Here is a 17727-nt window from a genome sequence, read left to right as displayed (position 1 = left end):
TGCTCAGGGTCACACCTCAGAAAGCAGACAGGTCTGACACCCTCGACACTTTCTAAGTACTTTCACATCTGTAAGAATTAGCCACTTCTCATTAAAGAAGGCCCACCCATAGCTGGCAAACAAAATGATGGACCCTGGGACTCCTACTCCATTGAAAGCCTGCTTTTGAGTATGAGGGATAGAAAAATCCTGTTTTCACATAATTCTAAAGATTAAACACTTTTTTTTTTTTCCACAGATGTTCCTTAAAACCCTGTAACTTTCTGGAAGTGTTTGTTCTCCTTGGACCAGTTGGGTGGGATGCCCTCTAGACGCATCTGGAAGTGATCCTCATCACCAATATGCAACTATTTCTGAGTACTTGCAACCTGGCCTTCCCTGGTGCCCCAGTGGTAAAGAATCCGCCTGCCAATGCAGAAAACATGGGTTTGATCCGTGGGTTGGGATGATCCCCTCCAGAAGGAAACGGCAATCCACTCCAGTATTCTTGCCTGGGAAACCTCATGGACAGAGAAGCCTGGTGAGCCATAGTCCATGGGGTTGCAAAAGTCAGACACAACTTAGTGACTAAACAACAACTTGCAAACACACTGACAATTATTTTTGCCTCTTTAATAAAGTCTCAGTTTAGTAAAGTCTCAATTTCAGTTTTCTACTGCAAAATGGTGCTTTAATACAGTAGGTCAATTCAGGAGGAAAAAACACAGAAATCAAAAGAACGTTAGTGTGACAAGCCTCTTTATCGGGGTATCTCCCTTTACCCAAGGTGGTGAAACAACCGACTTTACGTGAACATTCATCAAATCCTCACAAGTAGTTATTAATTTCCACTTTTATTTTCAAAGTGGAGCTCAGAGTGTAAGAACAAAAGTTCCAAGTTAACCACGTCACTGTTTTATCCTCACAATAGATTTTTTTCCCAACTCCTTTGAAATTTTAGACTTCTATGTAAATATATCCTTCTACATTAAAGCTATTCCCCAACTCACAGAGACTCCACTCACCATTAATTTCTATAGACACATTTTCAATCACTCATTTTATGCACTATACAAAAATCTCATCGTTTTGTCTGCAGTTAAAAAGAGAACCTAAAGGCTCTCAAAGGACCTTCCACCAAGTCACCAAAAGAAAATCACCAATATCCAAAACTTTTTAAAACAATAAAAATTTGTTTTTCAAAAACGTATTTACAGACTGAAGCTCCAAATTCTACATTGCCATCAATGTAATATACAAGAGCATACAAAGCCATAGGAAAGAGAAAAGTATTTCATTACAAAATATTTGTGATCAAGAAAATATCGCTTAACTTTAAATAAAGAATAGGAAAAGTGACAGAAAAATAAATATATTTAAAGATGTCCATTTTCACAAATAACAAAAAAGTACACAGATAACAAATGAAGCTAAAATATGCAGGAGCTTCAAAATGACTCTAGCAGCGCTTGCATAAGTCTGTTATACAGCAATGTTGTTTAGACTCCTCTCTCTCAGTGTTTGGTTATAAAAATACAAAAAGAGACTCGAGAGAAGAGGATTTCAGTGAGCTGGAATTCATGATACAATGAATAGCCAGTAGACAGGGACTGCGTTGTAACCCTGGCCTCTTGTTGCTAGCAAAACCATTCCACAAAATAACCTAAAATCCCCTCTCTTCCCCCACTTTTGGACAAAGGAATTCTTAGTTACCAACATAACATTCCACTACGAACAAGTAGTTCCAGTTCTAACTGCACTCTTGGGAGCCTCAAGATAAAATACTGTGTTTTATAAAAGTTCAACCCCTCTTTTAGTCAATGCGAATTGCATTAACCCAGAACTCCTTTTTTCCTCTTAAATCCATTTTTACACTCACAAATGTATGATCTGTCTGATTCTGCTTCTCTAAATCCTCTCTCTCTCCCTCCACGCGTCTCTTGGTTTCTGAAGTCCTTGGAGATCTCCTTTAGTGCCAGCTCCAACCTGCAGCATCCAGGACCAGCCCTGGCCGCCTCCCTCATCTGTCCTCCTATGTTCCCTGCACCCCACTAAACTCCAGAACACAAATGCAATTAGGCAGAGGGTACACAGTGTATCCAAAATAGTTAAACTCATTCTGAAGATTTTAAAGAGTGTCCTAGAGGACTTTTCAGTGAAAAGATATCATGTCAACAAACTTGTAAGTATGAGCCAAGCTTTCAACATTTATCACCAACTCCACTATAAAATATTGCACATGGTACTCTGTCTTCTCCTTTAGTCTCTACAGGAACAAAACAGGAAAAAAAAAAAAAAAAAGAAGAAAACAAAAAACCCAACCACATCTGTTCAGATACCAGAGTAAGTCTAACTTGAAAGTAAGATGCCTGAAGCATGTACTCGCTCAAGTTCAAAGAAACACTCAAACAGGATGAAACCCAGTACTGAAGGGCCCTACGGAAGGAGTGTCAGCCTCAGTCACAAATCCTTGTGACCAGGGGGGACTGGTCCGGCAGGTATAAGACAGGTGGGGAGCCCACACTACTTGAAGGGCTGCGGAAATGTGCGTCAAAGGAGCTCGGTGTAATTCCAACTTCACCTTTCAAAAAATCGTCTTCCTCATCTTCTACCACCTCCTGCACAAAAACAGAGATTACAAACAAGATTGCAAGCAGCAGTTTGAAATGCTTTCAAGAATTCCTTTCCTCAGGAATGTGCTACTTCTGGAGAAAAAAAAAGTGAAGAAAAAAAAATCTTCATTTTGAAGGCTTCCTCTGATGCACACTTCTTTGTTACAAACCACTCACACAATTGCTCATGACACATTGTGAACATCTCTTTAAAATCTGATTTTTTTTTTAAACAGATTTTAAGTTCAAGGAGGACAGGTAACATCATATATCACTCTTGCTCAATCTAACATAACATAGAATGAATAACTACCTTCCTCAAATGCAAAATTTAAAGAAAAAATAAAAATAAAAAGCATTCCAACGATAACTTATGAAAAGAAAGGCATATTAAATCTGATTTTTAATGAAGAAATGAATGTGCCACAAAGAAACAGATGGTGACATTCCTATCTTCACCACCTATTCATGAAGACCTACAAAATTAGCGTGAACTTCTGGGGATGTTTCAGCAATAAGCAAATCTGAGACTGTTTCTTGGTGGTAACTATCAAGTGGTAAAGATCTAAATTTGTTAAGCTGATTTTTAATTATCCTTCACATCCCAGAGTCAGCATGTGAGATATCTGGTTTGAACAATTCATTAAAAAGCAAGCAGGACTTCCCTTGTGGTCGAGTGGTTAAGAATCCACTTGCCAATGCAGGAGACACAGGTCCAACCTCTGGTCTGGGAAGATCCCACTGCTGCGGAGCAACTAAGCTCTCGCGCCACATCCACGGAAGCTCGCGCACCTGAGCCCATGCTCCGCAGCAAGAGAAGTCACTACAGTGAGAAACCCACACCCCACAACAGAGTAGCCCCTGCACATCCCAACGACAGAAAACCCACACAGCAACAAAGACCCAGCACCGCCAAAAATAAATATATAAATCTTTAACAAACAAACAAACAAAAGGCAAACACTCTTCTCATAAGAACATAACCTCAGTGTGGTGTTCCGTAACGGCTGAATGAACAAATGTAGCATGCAAATGTAACACTGCCTTTAACTCTTACTGTGATCTGTAGCCACATAGGAGATTCCCAGAAAGTGTACTGAAATCACAACTTTATTTACCTTTTTAATGGGTTTCTTAAACTCCTGAAGCTCTTCTGCACTCATGTCTTCCCATATCTGATAAAGAGGATCGATGAATTTCTTTGACCTGTCAAAAAGATCACATTTCAAAATCAAATTAAATAAACACTAACAGCGAAAGTCATATATTTATTACCTCTTTTCTCACAAGATCCAAAATGAAAAAGTAAAAACTATAACTCAAACAATAGTGTCCAAAAATACCCTACGCAGGATCTGTTAACGTGGCTCCTTTGTAAGAGCACATCCACTCACACAGATGGAGTATTACACCTACTGTTTCTCATTTTTCCAAGTGAAAACTACTTCGACTGTGCGAAGATTGAGTGAGTTATAGTATGTTCAAAGTGAAGGTGAAACTATTATTCTAGAACTTCCTTTGCTGTTAGTTACAGACTGTCATAACAGAAATTCTGCTTCCTTATATACATGCGAAGTTAAGACTGGCCTGAGGTTTTCTATAATTACCCATCCAGATAAATCACTTGGCATTTGCTTAATCGTGCAAGACTATGGGATGCGGTCTCTAGAGGAAGGAACGAGTCATTTGGGAGAAATTTATGAGCAAAGAAAAGGCAGCATCCTCCTTCTCCAGCCTCTTCTATGTTCAAACCAACAAGTTTCAAGGATGACAAAAACCCCTTGGTATCATCTGGGCTCCTACTGAGGTAGACCCTCAGCAGCCTCAAACTGGCTTTTCCACACTGGGCCTGGAACACACACAAGGAGACCAGGAGACCCTGTCAAAGGCTAGGAGAGCCACGCATGACAAAGAAACCCTTAGTGCTGATCCTGGGAAAGGCATATACACACCACATTTAAATTCACCACCGAAAGGGCGACTGTGTAACACCCACCTCTTCAGCACACAAGGATCAAAGGGGAAGAAGGTGTCCAGTGGGTTCGTACAGGTCTGCACCGAGTCCCCCCCAGCAGTGTTTCTGATAACGGGCAGCATCTGGCGGTTGTTCCTCTCAATAAGAGTGTAGCAGAAGACAAGCTGGTATTTGCTGTGGAACAAAACCAACACCGACAGAAGCATTAACATGCCACAGTTACTCTATGGACACGCCCATTTCTGACCTTACTGAACATAACAACTACAAGAAAAAACAGCATAAAGTAGAAAGTAATCCTTTTTGGGAACAGTCCTCTGGGCCTACTATTTACAACTGGCGAAGGAGGAAGAAAATTACTATCACTTTAAGAATATGAGAGTGAGCTTAGATTATTAATAGGCACCACTCACTGAAAACGAATGGGTTCACGGTAATTGTTATAATTTACAAAATTATGTAGCTGTCTACTTATTTTTACTGTTATTGTAAGAGAATTAGTGGGTTGGTGAAAAAAAGGGCTTTGGGTTCCACTGAGAGAAAATATGCATTGTTGATGGAAAGACTTGGCTACTGAAGAAATTAAGACAGGTCCTAAGGGAGAGATATGGGGTTTACTGAATCACAACCTCAGAAAATGGTAAAGAAAGGAATAGAGAGTGAAAACAGTTAAGTGGATAAGACCTTGCAATAAAAACCCATGGGACCAAGACACGGTCAATCCCTTTGTGGGTTATGACTTAGCAATTCAAGATCATTCACTGGGCTGCTTCTTTGCGATGAGGACTTAGCTCACTTCTGCTAACTCCCCCGGCTCCCTGCTTCCCTCCCACGGTACTCGTTCAGCCATCTGTTCTCAGGCTCTCAGCTCATTACTGCAATCTTAAGTATGGCTGTTTCGGTTCCATTAGCCAAGGATCACATTTGACTCTTGGTGGGAAGGTAGTATGGCAAAACTGCACTTTCCAGTATCTGGTAAAACTGAAGGTGTATACTTCTACCGCCCAGCAACTGCACTTCTGGGCGACAGGAGTCTATGCCTGTGCGCCAGGACACACATACAACCATGTTCCCAACACTGGAAAACTAAGGCAGGTTGCTGCTGCTACTGCTGCTAAGTCACTTCAGTCATGTCCGACTCTGTGCGACCCCACAGATGGCAGCCCACCAAGCTCCCCCGTCCTTGGGATTCTCCAGGCAAGAACACTGGAGTGGGTTGCCATTTTCTTCTCCAATGCATGAAAGTGAAAAGTGAAAGTGAAGTCGCTCAGTCGTGTCCAACTCTTTGTGACCCCATGAACTGCAGCCTACCAGGCTCCTCTGCCCCTGGGATTTTCCAGGCAAGAGTACTGGAGTGGGGTGCCATTGCCTTCTCCTTAAATCCCAACAAAGAATCGATTTTTTTAAATTACGAGAACATTACACAGCAGTCAACATCAAAAGACAGCCATATGGGTCCACATGGTTAACTCAATAAGTATGCAGAAGCAGCAGCTACAGAATAATACTCAAGATCCTTGACACAAACCTTTATTTCCACCTCTTGCTTACAGACTCCCATTTTACTCCTCACCTCCGCCGCTAATCCCAGCCCCAAATCTCAAGCCTCTATGACAAGCCTGCCCCTCAGCTGCAGCCCCTACTCCTACCCACACACACTCTACAGGCAGCAGCCTCTGCCTTGCTCCATCCATCCTTATTCTTCCAGAGGCTATCTTCCTGCAACATGCTAGAAATGTCCACCCGCTGGGCACTACTGCTGGTTGGTTTCTTATTTTTTCACTATCATTTTTGAGATCTCAGGAGAGAGAGAAATCCTTAGACTAGATACCCAGTGAAGGAAAAATGAGGGTGCTGATGTCTAGAGGAGCAGAAATTATCCTTGTCTTCTAATAGCACCATCTGTTGAGCATTTTAATCTACTATCTACAGTCCATGGGGTTGAGAGATGTTGGACACAACTGAGCGACTAACACTTCTTTCTGTCCTCAATATCCTAGAGGCCCAAGGTCTCCAATTCACTTTCTACACAAAGCAGGATAGTTCAGTGAATGCTGACAAAGGAGCCAGCCTGTCGGCATTCAAACCTCAGCTCTGCCACAGTCTACCCATGACTTTTCCCAAGTCATTCAGTCTCTCTGTGACCCCACCTTGTCATTTATAAACAGCGGTTAGTAACACAGTCATAGGACAGTGTGAGCAATAGGTGAGCTCTGTGTAGAGTGCTTACTGGGACCGTGCTGGGCACACAGCAAACGCCACGCATCAGCTGCGGCCACAAGGCCTCCACTGAACCATCTCCCTACTTGTTGGATGTTTATCTGGTGTCCAGTCTATTTTTATTACTATTATAGGAGTCATTCTAATAAACATCTGTGATTTGTACCTCTTGGCTTGCGAACTTACTTTCAAGTGCCTGAGCTTCTGCTGAATGATCCTCTTTAGACTAAAAAGCAGTAGCAATTTGCAATGCCACCAAAAGTACAAAAACAACGCCTTCGATGCAGTGTTTTCTGCAGGCACTGGGTTACTGGTTTTTAAATGTCTTTTAAAGTAATATTATAGAAATTTAATGGATTTTTACAATACTAACATAAGTTTACTTTTTAAGTAACTTCCAGAAATAAAGCAGAAAGAACTTACTTCGTGATTGTGGCAAAAAAGTTAACAACCGAGGGCAGGCAAATCTTCAGAGGATTCAGCTGACTCATCACTATCCGTTCAAAATTTAGACTCTGAAGGTACCTCAAACCTTTGATTAAAAAACAACAAAAAAAATATTTTTTAAAAGGTACAAAGCACAACAGTCTAAGCAGCACTCATTATTCTATATATTAAAAAAATTTTTTTATGGGTATTTGCACAAATGTTTTAAAGGTTCATGTAGATATTCACATAGTGCAAAGCCCAAAGAACATAGTTTATTTTAACCACACCCATTTACGACCAAACCAACTTTTCTAAAGAAACTCTTTTAAAGATCCAGGAAAGTAAAGATACATTCCTAGCGGGCTACGAGCTTATAAGACAATTTGGAACTCAAATACATGCAACCTCAGCACTTGCTGACTGCAGCGCAGGAAACACAGAACATGTGATCTGACTTCTGCTAACAATCATGGACTCATTAAGCAGTTGGGGAGCACACTGAATTCCCCATTCCCTCAAGGTGATGACTATACAGTATGGAATTTCTCCTTCCTGAACTCCATATGTATATATACACACACTAATATGACAGTTAACAAAGCCAACAGCAAGCCTTACAAAACTCAAATTATCAGTAAAGTTGAGCCTATTTTTCAAGTGTGCATTCACTGTATTTCGGGGTGTTTTTGTTTTTTTTTGTAACAAAACTATGGAGGTAGAAGGAAAAATTGGGTACATACTACTGTCTTGGAATCAATGACTATACTTCTCTCCTATATTAAAAAGAATACCACACTTATTCTAAGAGGTGAGCAAACCAACTTGTGCCTAAGTATATTTTTGTTAGGAGATCCTTTGATGTATATATTTTGATAAAAGTGACTAAAAATGCAATAATGTAAAGGCTTATAAGAAATAGATCCACTCCAGTACTCTTGCCTGGAAAATCCCATGGACGGAGGAGCCTGGTAGGCTGCAGTCCATGGGGTCGGACAAAGTCGGACACGACTGAAGCGACTTAGCAGCAGCAGCAGCAGCAGCAGCAGTAGCAGTAGCAGCAGCAGCAGCAGCAGCATGCAGTTACAAGCATAATGTAGATGGATCCTAAACTACATATCATGTGTAACTCATAAATCAGATTGTGCTTACATAAAGAAGTGATCCTCTTAAGTGTAGAATTAATGGACGTTTAGATATGTGGATGACACCACCCTTATGGCAGAAGTGAAGAAGAACTAAAAAGCCTCTTGATGAAAGTAAAAGAGGAGAGTGAAAAAGTTGGTTTAAAGCTCACCATTCAGAAAACTAAGATCATGGCATCTGGTCCCATCACTTCATGGGAAATAGATGGGGAAACAGTGGAAACAGTGTCAGACTTTATTTTGGGGGGCTCCAAAATCACTGCAGATGGTGACTGCAGCCATGAAATTAAGACGCTTACTCCTTGGAAGGAAAGTTATCACCAACCTAGATAGCATACTGAAAAGCAAAGACATTACTTTGCCAACAAAGGTCCATTTAGTCAAGGCTATGGTTTTTCCAGAGGTCATGTATGGATATTAAAGTTGGACTGTGAAGAAAGCTGAGTGCCGAAGAATTGATGCTTTTGAGCTGTGGTGTTGGAGAAGACTCTTGAGAGTCCCTTGGAGATTCAACCAGTCCATTCTAAAGGAGATCAGCCCTGGGATTTCTTTGGAAGGACTGATGCTAAAGCTGAAACTCCAGTACTTTGTCCACCTCATGAGAAGAATTGACTCACTGGAAGACTCTGATGCTGGGAGGGATTGGGGGCAGGAGGAGGAGAGGACAACAGAGAATGAGATGGCTGGATGGCATCACCGACTCAATGGACATGAGTTTGGGTGAACTCCGGGAGTTGGTGATGGACAGGGAGGCCTGGCGTGCTGTGATTCATGGGGTCGCAAACAGTCGGACACGACTGAGCGACTGAACTGAACTGAACTGACACAATATCCTTTCTGTGTTGGTGCTTGTATTTAAGACTGTAAATCTCATCAGCTTTTGCACAGTTAATGTCTCAATTAGACTCTTTAGAAAAGTATCTTTTATGGTTAATAAAATGTAAAGACTACACCTGCTATTATACTAGCTTTCATTCTTACATATTTTCACAGGGAACCTGTTTTAATGAATTTATTTTGAGACGTTTTAAATCAAATTCTATGTCAGGCTTTTACATTAACGTCCAATAGGTGGTTAGATTTGTTCAATGTTAAAATAGGTATTATGGTAACTTCCTCATCAGTTAAATTACTAATTTAAAGTACAACATGTTTTTTATTAAGGAAAGCTAACTTATAGAGAAGTTTGGCTGAGAATAGACAACTGTTAAGGCCCTTTGTTGTACAGAATGCTGTGCTTTAATAAATCATGATGTTGTAATAGAAAAAAAAGAAAAGAAATAGATCCTCTTTAACTAAGACTCTTAGCATTTATTTTTACAGAGAAGCGCACTGATTTTACTTACCTTGTGATAAAATCTTGTCCTACTACTGTTCATAGACCTATTTTTTAGCCCCCATCTTTTTAGTAGTAGTCATGATATGAGAAAGTGCATGTGATGCAACACGTACAAGCTTCAGCTTAGAGCTGTGATTCTCAACCAAAGGCCACAGTGCCCTCAAGAGAACATCTGGTAGTGTCTGGAAGACAGTTTTAGTTGTCACAACAGAGGACGAGCAGGGCTAGTACTGGCATCGAGCGGTAGAGAGTGCAAGATGCTGCTGGTCACCCTATTATACACAGGACAGCCCCCACAAGAAAGGATTATCCAGCCTAAGGTATCAGCAGTGCAGAGTCTGAGAAACTCTGGCTTAGAGCAAACAGCATATTAAACCATTTGCATTATTCATGAAAATGAAACAATTTAAACTGACTTAACTGATGCTGTTCTTGGGGACTGCCTTCAACTGTAATACACTAACCCAAGAAACAAGCTTCATCTGGTAGACTCAAATTTTAACTCTTAGAAATTAGCAAAACTGGTCCAGGAGCATACCTGGAATAACCTCAAGCTTCAGGGTCACTCTCATCTGGTTTTAATTTCTCATCCTGCCAATAAGTTACTTCCCTGGGGTTTGGTCTCATCTGTAAAGCAGGGATGACGTTCACAGTTTACTGGGCCATTGCAGGGATGGGATGGGATGGGATGGGATGGGTTAGGGGCAGCATGGAGGCGGGGGCTGAGGATCAAAACGAGCCCGGCGTGGCCACAGCGCAAGTGCTGAGTCACACCTCACATCTGACGACTCCTGCTGCCAACTTCTAGAGTGGAGCTTCTCAATCACAAATCCATCGACTGTTAAAAAGAAGGCTTACGGGACTTTTAGGGGCCCACAAGCTGCTAGAAATTATCTGTAAAAGCTTGAGTGCACATGTAGTTTTCTAACAAACAATTTTTGTCAAAAAAAGTAATAAGTCTTCATTCTGAAGGGTAACTAGTACAGAGGAAAATCCAGTTTCATATCCATTAACCCCACATCACTGACCTTCCTTCAGGTTTCCACTTAAAAGCTGCTTGTGTCTAAAAACAAACGTGTAGAATACAGCTTGGCAGGCTGAATAAAATGGTCCGTGGAGAGCGACGTCACAAAATGCCTTTGTTCCTGAATCCTGGTTATTAAGGTATACGTGTAGCCAGTTAACCAAAAGATCTAGGCATGATTTTACAGTACTAGAGAAAAGAAAAACTCAAGTCAACTTCACTTGCTTCATAACACACTAGAGTGACACAAAAACACACAATTGCCTCTCATTGCAAACTAAGAAAAGCCTGTCCATTGGCTTCTTTATCTATTACCCATGGGCACAGAGGAGAAGCAAGCAAAGGAAAGGATGGGCAGGTGGAAAGGCAGCCTTCCATTACAAAGTCAAGAATGTGGACCTTCCATGAACAACAGGAAGGCCCCTAAGGCAGCCTAAAGGGTCACGAGTTGGAGAACAGTTTCTCCTGGTCAACTCAGAAGGGTTCTTCCGATGGCCTCCCAGTCCTCTTGAGGGAAAATGGTCAGAGAAGAGGCATGTCTACCCACATCTCAGAAGAGAAAAACAACCTGGCTGACTTCACCATTCCCTGGGGGTTCTGATGAAGTCCTGTGGTCAACAATTCAGGACAGAATACCCAGACAGCTTTTGGTTGTCAGGGAAGGGCTTTTAATAGCGCTCTGGCCCAAGGATATCTTCATGGACCACTGGAAGAAGCAGGCCCAGCACCGGCCTCCTAAACAGATCCATTACCTCCAAAGGGGATTTTTTTTCTTCTGCTTTAACAGATACAATTGATTCGGAATGCAAATGAAAAATGAAAAACCTATAAAAAGAATCAAAACAGTATACAACACTGTACCCATCCATGAAGACAAATGGATCTTCATGTTCAAGTGCAACGATACAGATGACAAAAGCTTTGCATGTGAGGTTTTACAGTTTTAAAATGAGACATTTTATTCTGAAATTGCCTCTTGGAAATATAAACATCTTGCATAGAGTGGAGAAACAAATTTTCCACTTTAAAGACAGGCCACAAAAATAAGGCAGTTATTTCTCTGACTTGAGACAATACTATATTCTTTTTTAAAGCATGATAAGAAAAGCACTTGGAAAATCAGGTTACTTACATAAGAGGAATAAATTTAGCTCTTGCCAAAAAGCTCCCAATATAATTTGCAGCAGCTTGCCTGATGATAGCAGGATTATTTGGATCCTGCAATTTTTTCCAGAGATGTTCCAAAAATGCTTCTGCAAATCCCTATAAAAAGAGAAGGTGTTGGTCTCCTCTTTTTCTAATGCTTCAGATATTCTAGCTAGCAGAATTCTAAGATTTTTAACTCACCAACATGGGAAAGCTCCAGTATCTCAGTTATACTGCTAAATAATGAATAGGGTCATCATGGTTCTTATTTTGAAAACACTCTGAGATAATACTATCAAAAACAAAAGGCATTCCCCAGCTTTAAACAATTCAATGGATGCCCAAGCCAGCTGAGCATCAGACCTAGGGCTCTGGAACCCCACACACCCTTGACAGGGCGCTGGGATCCAGCAGTCTGTAAAAGCTCTGTTAAAGTGAGAATTCTCTGGCAGCCCGGGGGTTAGGACTCAGTGTTCTCACTGCCAGGGTGCAGCAAAACATAAACAAGTAAGTAAAGCTCTAGGACGCTGATATTTAGCCGTAACTAGAAAGCAGTGCTTATCCACACTCACATAGGAATCCCTTTTGCCATACCCTCCAGACTGCACATAACAAACTCAACCAGAAACAGAAACGAGGATTAAAGTACAGTCGATATCTGACTGATTATGCTAACTGTAGGGAAAAACTGACCAATTCACTTCTTTTCAACAAAGAATGCAACTTCCAACTTCTCTCAAACAGCTCTTTTCAAAAGCTACTAATATATGCTTTGGGGCAGATTGAGTTTAACCTTCCTACCCATGAACAGTACTCTCCTAGACTAGGACTAGGAAGCTATGAAATAGCGCAAAGAAGAGTCCTGTGTTCTTTTGCTTTGTTCTCAAAACAGAAAAACAAACTCTTCCGAGTTTTAAAATCCTGGATTAAAACTTTAGTTTGGGCTAGTTAATATCAACTGAAACAGAGTTTAAAAAAATAAAGTTACATACTGTATATGAGGTTTTTAAAAATTGGAATATAATTGCTTTACAACTGCATCCATATGAGATTTTAGTGAAGGCTTGAATTAAAGGGAAAGACACCACCTAGTGGACCAAACGCAGGACGACGTTTTCAGAGCACAGCTTCAGCTGATGCGCAGCAACGCCCTCGGCTCCCTCCACAGGTTGAGAAGGGCTTTCTATTTGCCTAGAGGCACTAAGTAAAATGAGCTCCAGACAAAGAAATGGTCGATTCATGGTCCCTCTTCAACATTTCCCTCCACCCCTCATTTTTTAAGGAAAACTTGGGGCAAGAATAACAGAAGCTACGATAACGCAAACGACATACTCACCAATTTAAAGCTACAGAGGTAAAACATGAAAAACTGCACATGGCAAGAGGCATGGGTGGGCAACAGGAGCTTGTCAAAGATGGTTATGAGATCTCGATACAAATCTTTTGTTTTGTTGTTATCAATCTTACCTGTGAAGAAAATTTGGCATTTCAGTTCTATACATTATTTTCAAGCCACGAGTTTCATTTACATTTTAAAAAAGCAAACAAAACCATTAAGAAATACTTCATCCATGCAGCTAATGGGGGCTCAGGGGTGGGGGCATAGGAGGCCATCTTTATCTGGCACAGAGTTTCCATTTCAATTATAAAAATCCAGGACTGGTAAGGAAGTGGGCCCTCATCTCACACACACCACTGTAATTCCACACATTGGAAAATCACCATTTACAAGTTCTACTGCTAGGAATTTATCACAAGCAAACAAGTGACAATATAGGTATAAGTATGTTCATTACACTGTTACTTATAATGGCAAATAAAGCAGGGGGAGGAAAAAAATAAGGAACCAGTTAAACCCATATGATTTATAACTATTTTAGAAGAACCGTGAATTGTATGAGAAAATGTTCTTAAGAGGTAAAAAGGGAAGATTATAAAATACTACATATCGTGTGACTCCCCCGGAGAAAGCAATGGCACCCCACTCCAGTACTCTTGCCTGGAAAATCCCATGGACAGAGGAGCCTGGTAGGCTGCAGTCCATGCAGTCGCTAAGAGTCGGACACGACCGAGCGACTTCACTTTCACTTTTCACTGTCATGCATTGGAGAAGGAAACGGCAACCTACTCCAGTGTTCTTGCCTGGAGAATCCCAGGGACGGGGAGCCTGGTGGGCTTCCATCTATGGGGTCGCACAGAGTCGGACACGACTGAAGCGACTTAGCAGCAGGAGCAGCAGTGTGATTCCCCAAATCCGTTGAGAAAAACATATACACCCATGCAAACAGAACAGAAAAAAATTTAAAAATGCTAATAATGGTCCTCCAAATAGGAGTGTGTGACCATAAACTGTCTTCAAAAAAAAAAAATCCTTTCCTGTATTTCCCAAATCTCCTCTAACCAACATGTATTACTTTTATAGCAGCAAAAAAGTTAAAAGTAGTAACATACTCAACTCAGATTCAAGCCCTAATATTCTGAGTGGTTGAGTTTCATTCTTAATCTGAGAAATGCAAATAGAAAAAAAACTGCTTTTTTCAAGGCAAAGTGTCTAGACTAAAAATCTAAAAATTCCATTAAAGGCAAGAAACATATCAATTTGTCCACCAACACTTGGAACAACCAAAAGTACCCAGACTCTAAATTTTAAACATAACACCAAGTGTGTCCATGCATGCGTGCTAAGTTGCTTCAGTCATGTCTGACTCTTTGCAATCACATGGACTGTAGCCTACCAGGTTCCTCTGTCCATGGGATTCTCTAGGCAAGAATACTGGAGTAGGTTGCCATGCCTTCCTCCAGGGGATCTTCCAGACCCAGGGATCAAATCCGCATCCTCTTAACATGTCCTGCATTGGCAGACACACTCTTCACCACAAGCGCCACCCGAAAAGCCCCAAATATCTACTATGTGTACGTATGCTTGGTCATGTCCAACTCTTTGCAATCTCATGGACTGTAGCCCACCAGGCTCCTCTGTCCAATACCGGGGTGGGTTGCCATTTCCTTCTCCAAAATATCCACTATACCATTCTTAAATGTCTCCAACTTGAGGTCCACTTTAAACTGTCCAAACTCCGTATATAATCTTTTAATACAGTAGGCAGTGAAAAGATCACCAAGGCCTTTGAAGACAAACACAACTGAGTCTGGGTCCCAGGCCCACTATTCTCAAGCTATGTCACGTTGGCAAACAATCTCTCTAAACTTTCTTTTCCTCATACTCAAAACAAGGGTTTTCATCATGATTTTCTATCAGTATGCCCAGCACAGTGCATCCCAGCTGTGGCTACTGCAGGCTGTTACCGTCCACGTAGCAGACGTCCTTAATGTAGGACAAGAGTAAAGACAGGAGGATGTCCAGGCGCTCAGCCATGGGATGGACCATCTGATCGAGCCTTCCCGGATCAGCCTCAGTTTTGTGGTCAGCTTCCTCATCTTCATCCTTTGAAGGTAAAGTAAAAACTGACGTTATAAAAACTCAGTAAAAGTAGTTTAGGGAGAAAACTCTGAGGTAAACTGTTTCCTTTAAAAGGTAAAGAGAAAACCCAGAAGTCTTGCCAGGCAGAGGCTGTCAACCAGAGGCATGAATCAGAATCACCCTTGGAACTCAACATGAAAGCACAGATCCAGCCTTTGACTCTCATGTAGAAGAGCCACCTACAGTGTGACCGTGCAAACACCACAGCTTTCCCCCAGTTTCTGGCACAAACTCTTGGTGCCGGGTTTCCTTTCCTGGGACGGGGCACCCACCCCCTCTGCTGCTATGAGCACTGGCTGCCAGCTCACAGTTGCCCCGTTCTCTGGAGAACTGCCTTGGCTCCTCCCAACCCTCCCAATCAGACCTAGTAACTGACGTGAGGTCACAAGAGGCCATTCCCCCCAGTCTCAAGGTAGGACTAACTCTGTCCTGTAACTCATGCTCCAGAGCTCCTGGGGGGGATCAGGCTGCAGTGACTTCCAATCGAAACCCAACTCTCCCTTCCTTCCTCCCCCTGCCCTTCCTGCTTCCCCACACCCTGTGTCCCAAGGGCACCTGCATCCCCATCTCGGGCTCCTCCCAGTGAACCCAAGTTAAGACACAGCTCCTAGCAGAGAGGCACTGCGTGAAGGTACCCAATTTGTAGAACACAGGAATCACACTGACGTGCTTTTCTACGTATCACTCCTCCACAAACAATATGTGGTGTGCAGAAACAAACTTAAGGAACAGACGGAAGAGTAAAAGGGAAACAGACTTCACCAAAACCAAATTCAAAGCCTTGGCCATGAACTCTACTAGTCGATAAACAACAAGGCAGCAAACCACCCATTTAAAGAGCCATCTTCAAGCTTGCCGAACCACTGCTTTAGCCCCAAGCCTTGACAAAGCTGAGGAGCCATCCGCTGTCTCTTGCCACCCTCTGGGACTGTGAGCTGTATATGCCTGACTACGTTCACAAATGCTGACCATATTAAATAGGGCTTCTGTGGCGTCGGCTCCACCACCAGTTTGAGCTGCTGTTTCCTCAGCATCCTCAATATCCTGCCGGGATGCATTCACCTACATCATAACACAGAAGGAAAAAAAAAAAAGAATAAAAACATATAAAATACAACCACAGTATTCAGCAACTGGAAATTCACCTAATGTACATGTTCTAAAGATATCCACACTAGCACCCTAAACAGCACTGTAACTCAATACACAATTATGGCACAAACTTATGGCACAAACCTATAAATGAAACTCGGTCATGAAAGAATTGACAAGATTGTGAATCAAGCACCCTGTACTACATAATAAAAATCAATACGAACTGTGCTATGTTGGTCTATATCAGACAGCTTCAAAATTCAACATTTATCTCAACACTTACTAGGCACAAGGCACATGCATGGAGTATAACAGCATACGATCAATCAATGGAGAAAATTATTAAATCCAAGTCAATTTTGAATTACTGAAAATTTATTTTAGCATATAACCCTCCAGATAGCTTGTTTAACATACCATCCAAATATGCCTTTTTAACATGTCTATATACATGAACTTCTTCCTAAATGTACTCTAAAATGTTCCATAAGCATACATCAGAGAAGGACTTTATAAAGATTATGGATACAGGTGATCAGAGAGGTTTAACTCCAAGTGAACAATGCGCAAGCCCACCCAACCTCTGGTCTTTCCTAGAACTCCCTCCCCACTACAGGATCAGCATGCTTTCCATCAACCCCTATCTCCTTAGTCCACAAACCTCCTCTCCCCAACCCTGAAACATGCCTCTCACCCCTGCTTCATCTTCTCTCTACACCGCAAACCCTCAGCGGGTCTCTAGTAGACCCACTTCCTAACCAGCCACACTCTCCGTAGCAACAGACTGCCTCCGAAACCCCAAACCCAAGGACTCTGCTTTCCTCAACCTCCTGAAGAAGACCAGCAACATCTCATGCTGCTGAGAGAAGCCTGATCCTCCCTGGGTGCCCAGGCTCTTGCTTTTCCTCCCACTTCCAATCTCACTTTCTCTCTCCTGTCGGGTTTGCTCTCAGCCCTCGACCTGCAGCTTCAATTGCCGGCTGACTGTCCTCCACCCCGTTCCCTCACCCGCACTTCAACCCATCCAAAGAGGAACTCATCACCCTGCAACTTCCTCCTGACGTTTTTTAATACTGTTATGGCAACACCAGGCTTTCGTTCCACAGGGAGCTAACTTTGAGGGCTTCCTTTCCCTTACCCCTCCACTCCTCTACTTCCAATCCAGTCAAGGCCCTTTCCTCCACGTGTCACCAGAATCCACCCTTTTCTCATTCCCTCTGCAACTTATTGCAGGTCACTTCCTAGGAATGTCTTCCCAACTTCTGACTACAACAGGTTTTCTAGC

The 17727-nt window shown here is 42.0% G+C and overlaps 1 protein-coding gene across 1 annotated transcript in view; it reads right to left on the bottom strand.

Annotated features, from left to right (window-relative positions):
* The window catches only part of RRN3 (RRN3 homolog, RNA polymerase I transcription factor), a 29134-nt gene continuing 11998 nt past the window's right edge, over positions 592–17727 (bottom strand). Inside the window, exons 10-18 of the mRNA XM_005697520.3 lie at positions 16317–16409; positions 15173–15311; positions 13203–13333; positions 11853–11983; positions 10725–10909; positions 7210–7318; positions 4588–4740; positions 3710–3797; positions 592–2597 (exon numbers count right to left, since the gene is read on the bottom strand). Coding sequence (XP_005697577.2) covers positions 2436–2597; positions 3710–3797; positions 4588–4740; positions 7210–7318; positions 10725–10909; positions 11853–11983; positions 13203–13333; positions 15173–15311; positions 16317–16409 — 1191 coding nt within the window. The 3' untranslated portion in view covers positions 592–2435. The remainder of the gene's footprint in view (positions 2598–3709; positions 3798–4587; positions 4741–7209; positions 7319–10724; positions 10910–11852; positions 11984–13202; positions 13334–15172; positions 15312–16316; positions 16410–17727) is intronic.

Source organism: Capra hircus, chromosome 25 (genome assembly GCF_001704415.2).
Source record: "Capra hircus breed San Clemente chromosome 25, ASM170441v1, whole genome shotgun sequence".
NCBI lineage: Eukaryota > Metazoa > Chordata > Mammalia > Artiodactyla > Bovidae > Capra > Capra hircus.
Note: the sequence above shows the minus strand (reverse complement) of the source record. Positions and strands in the feature narration are given on the sequence as shown.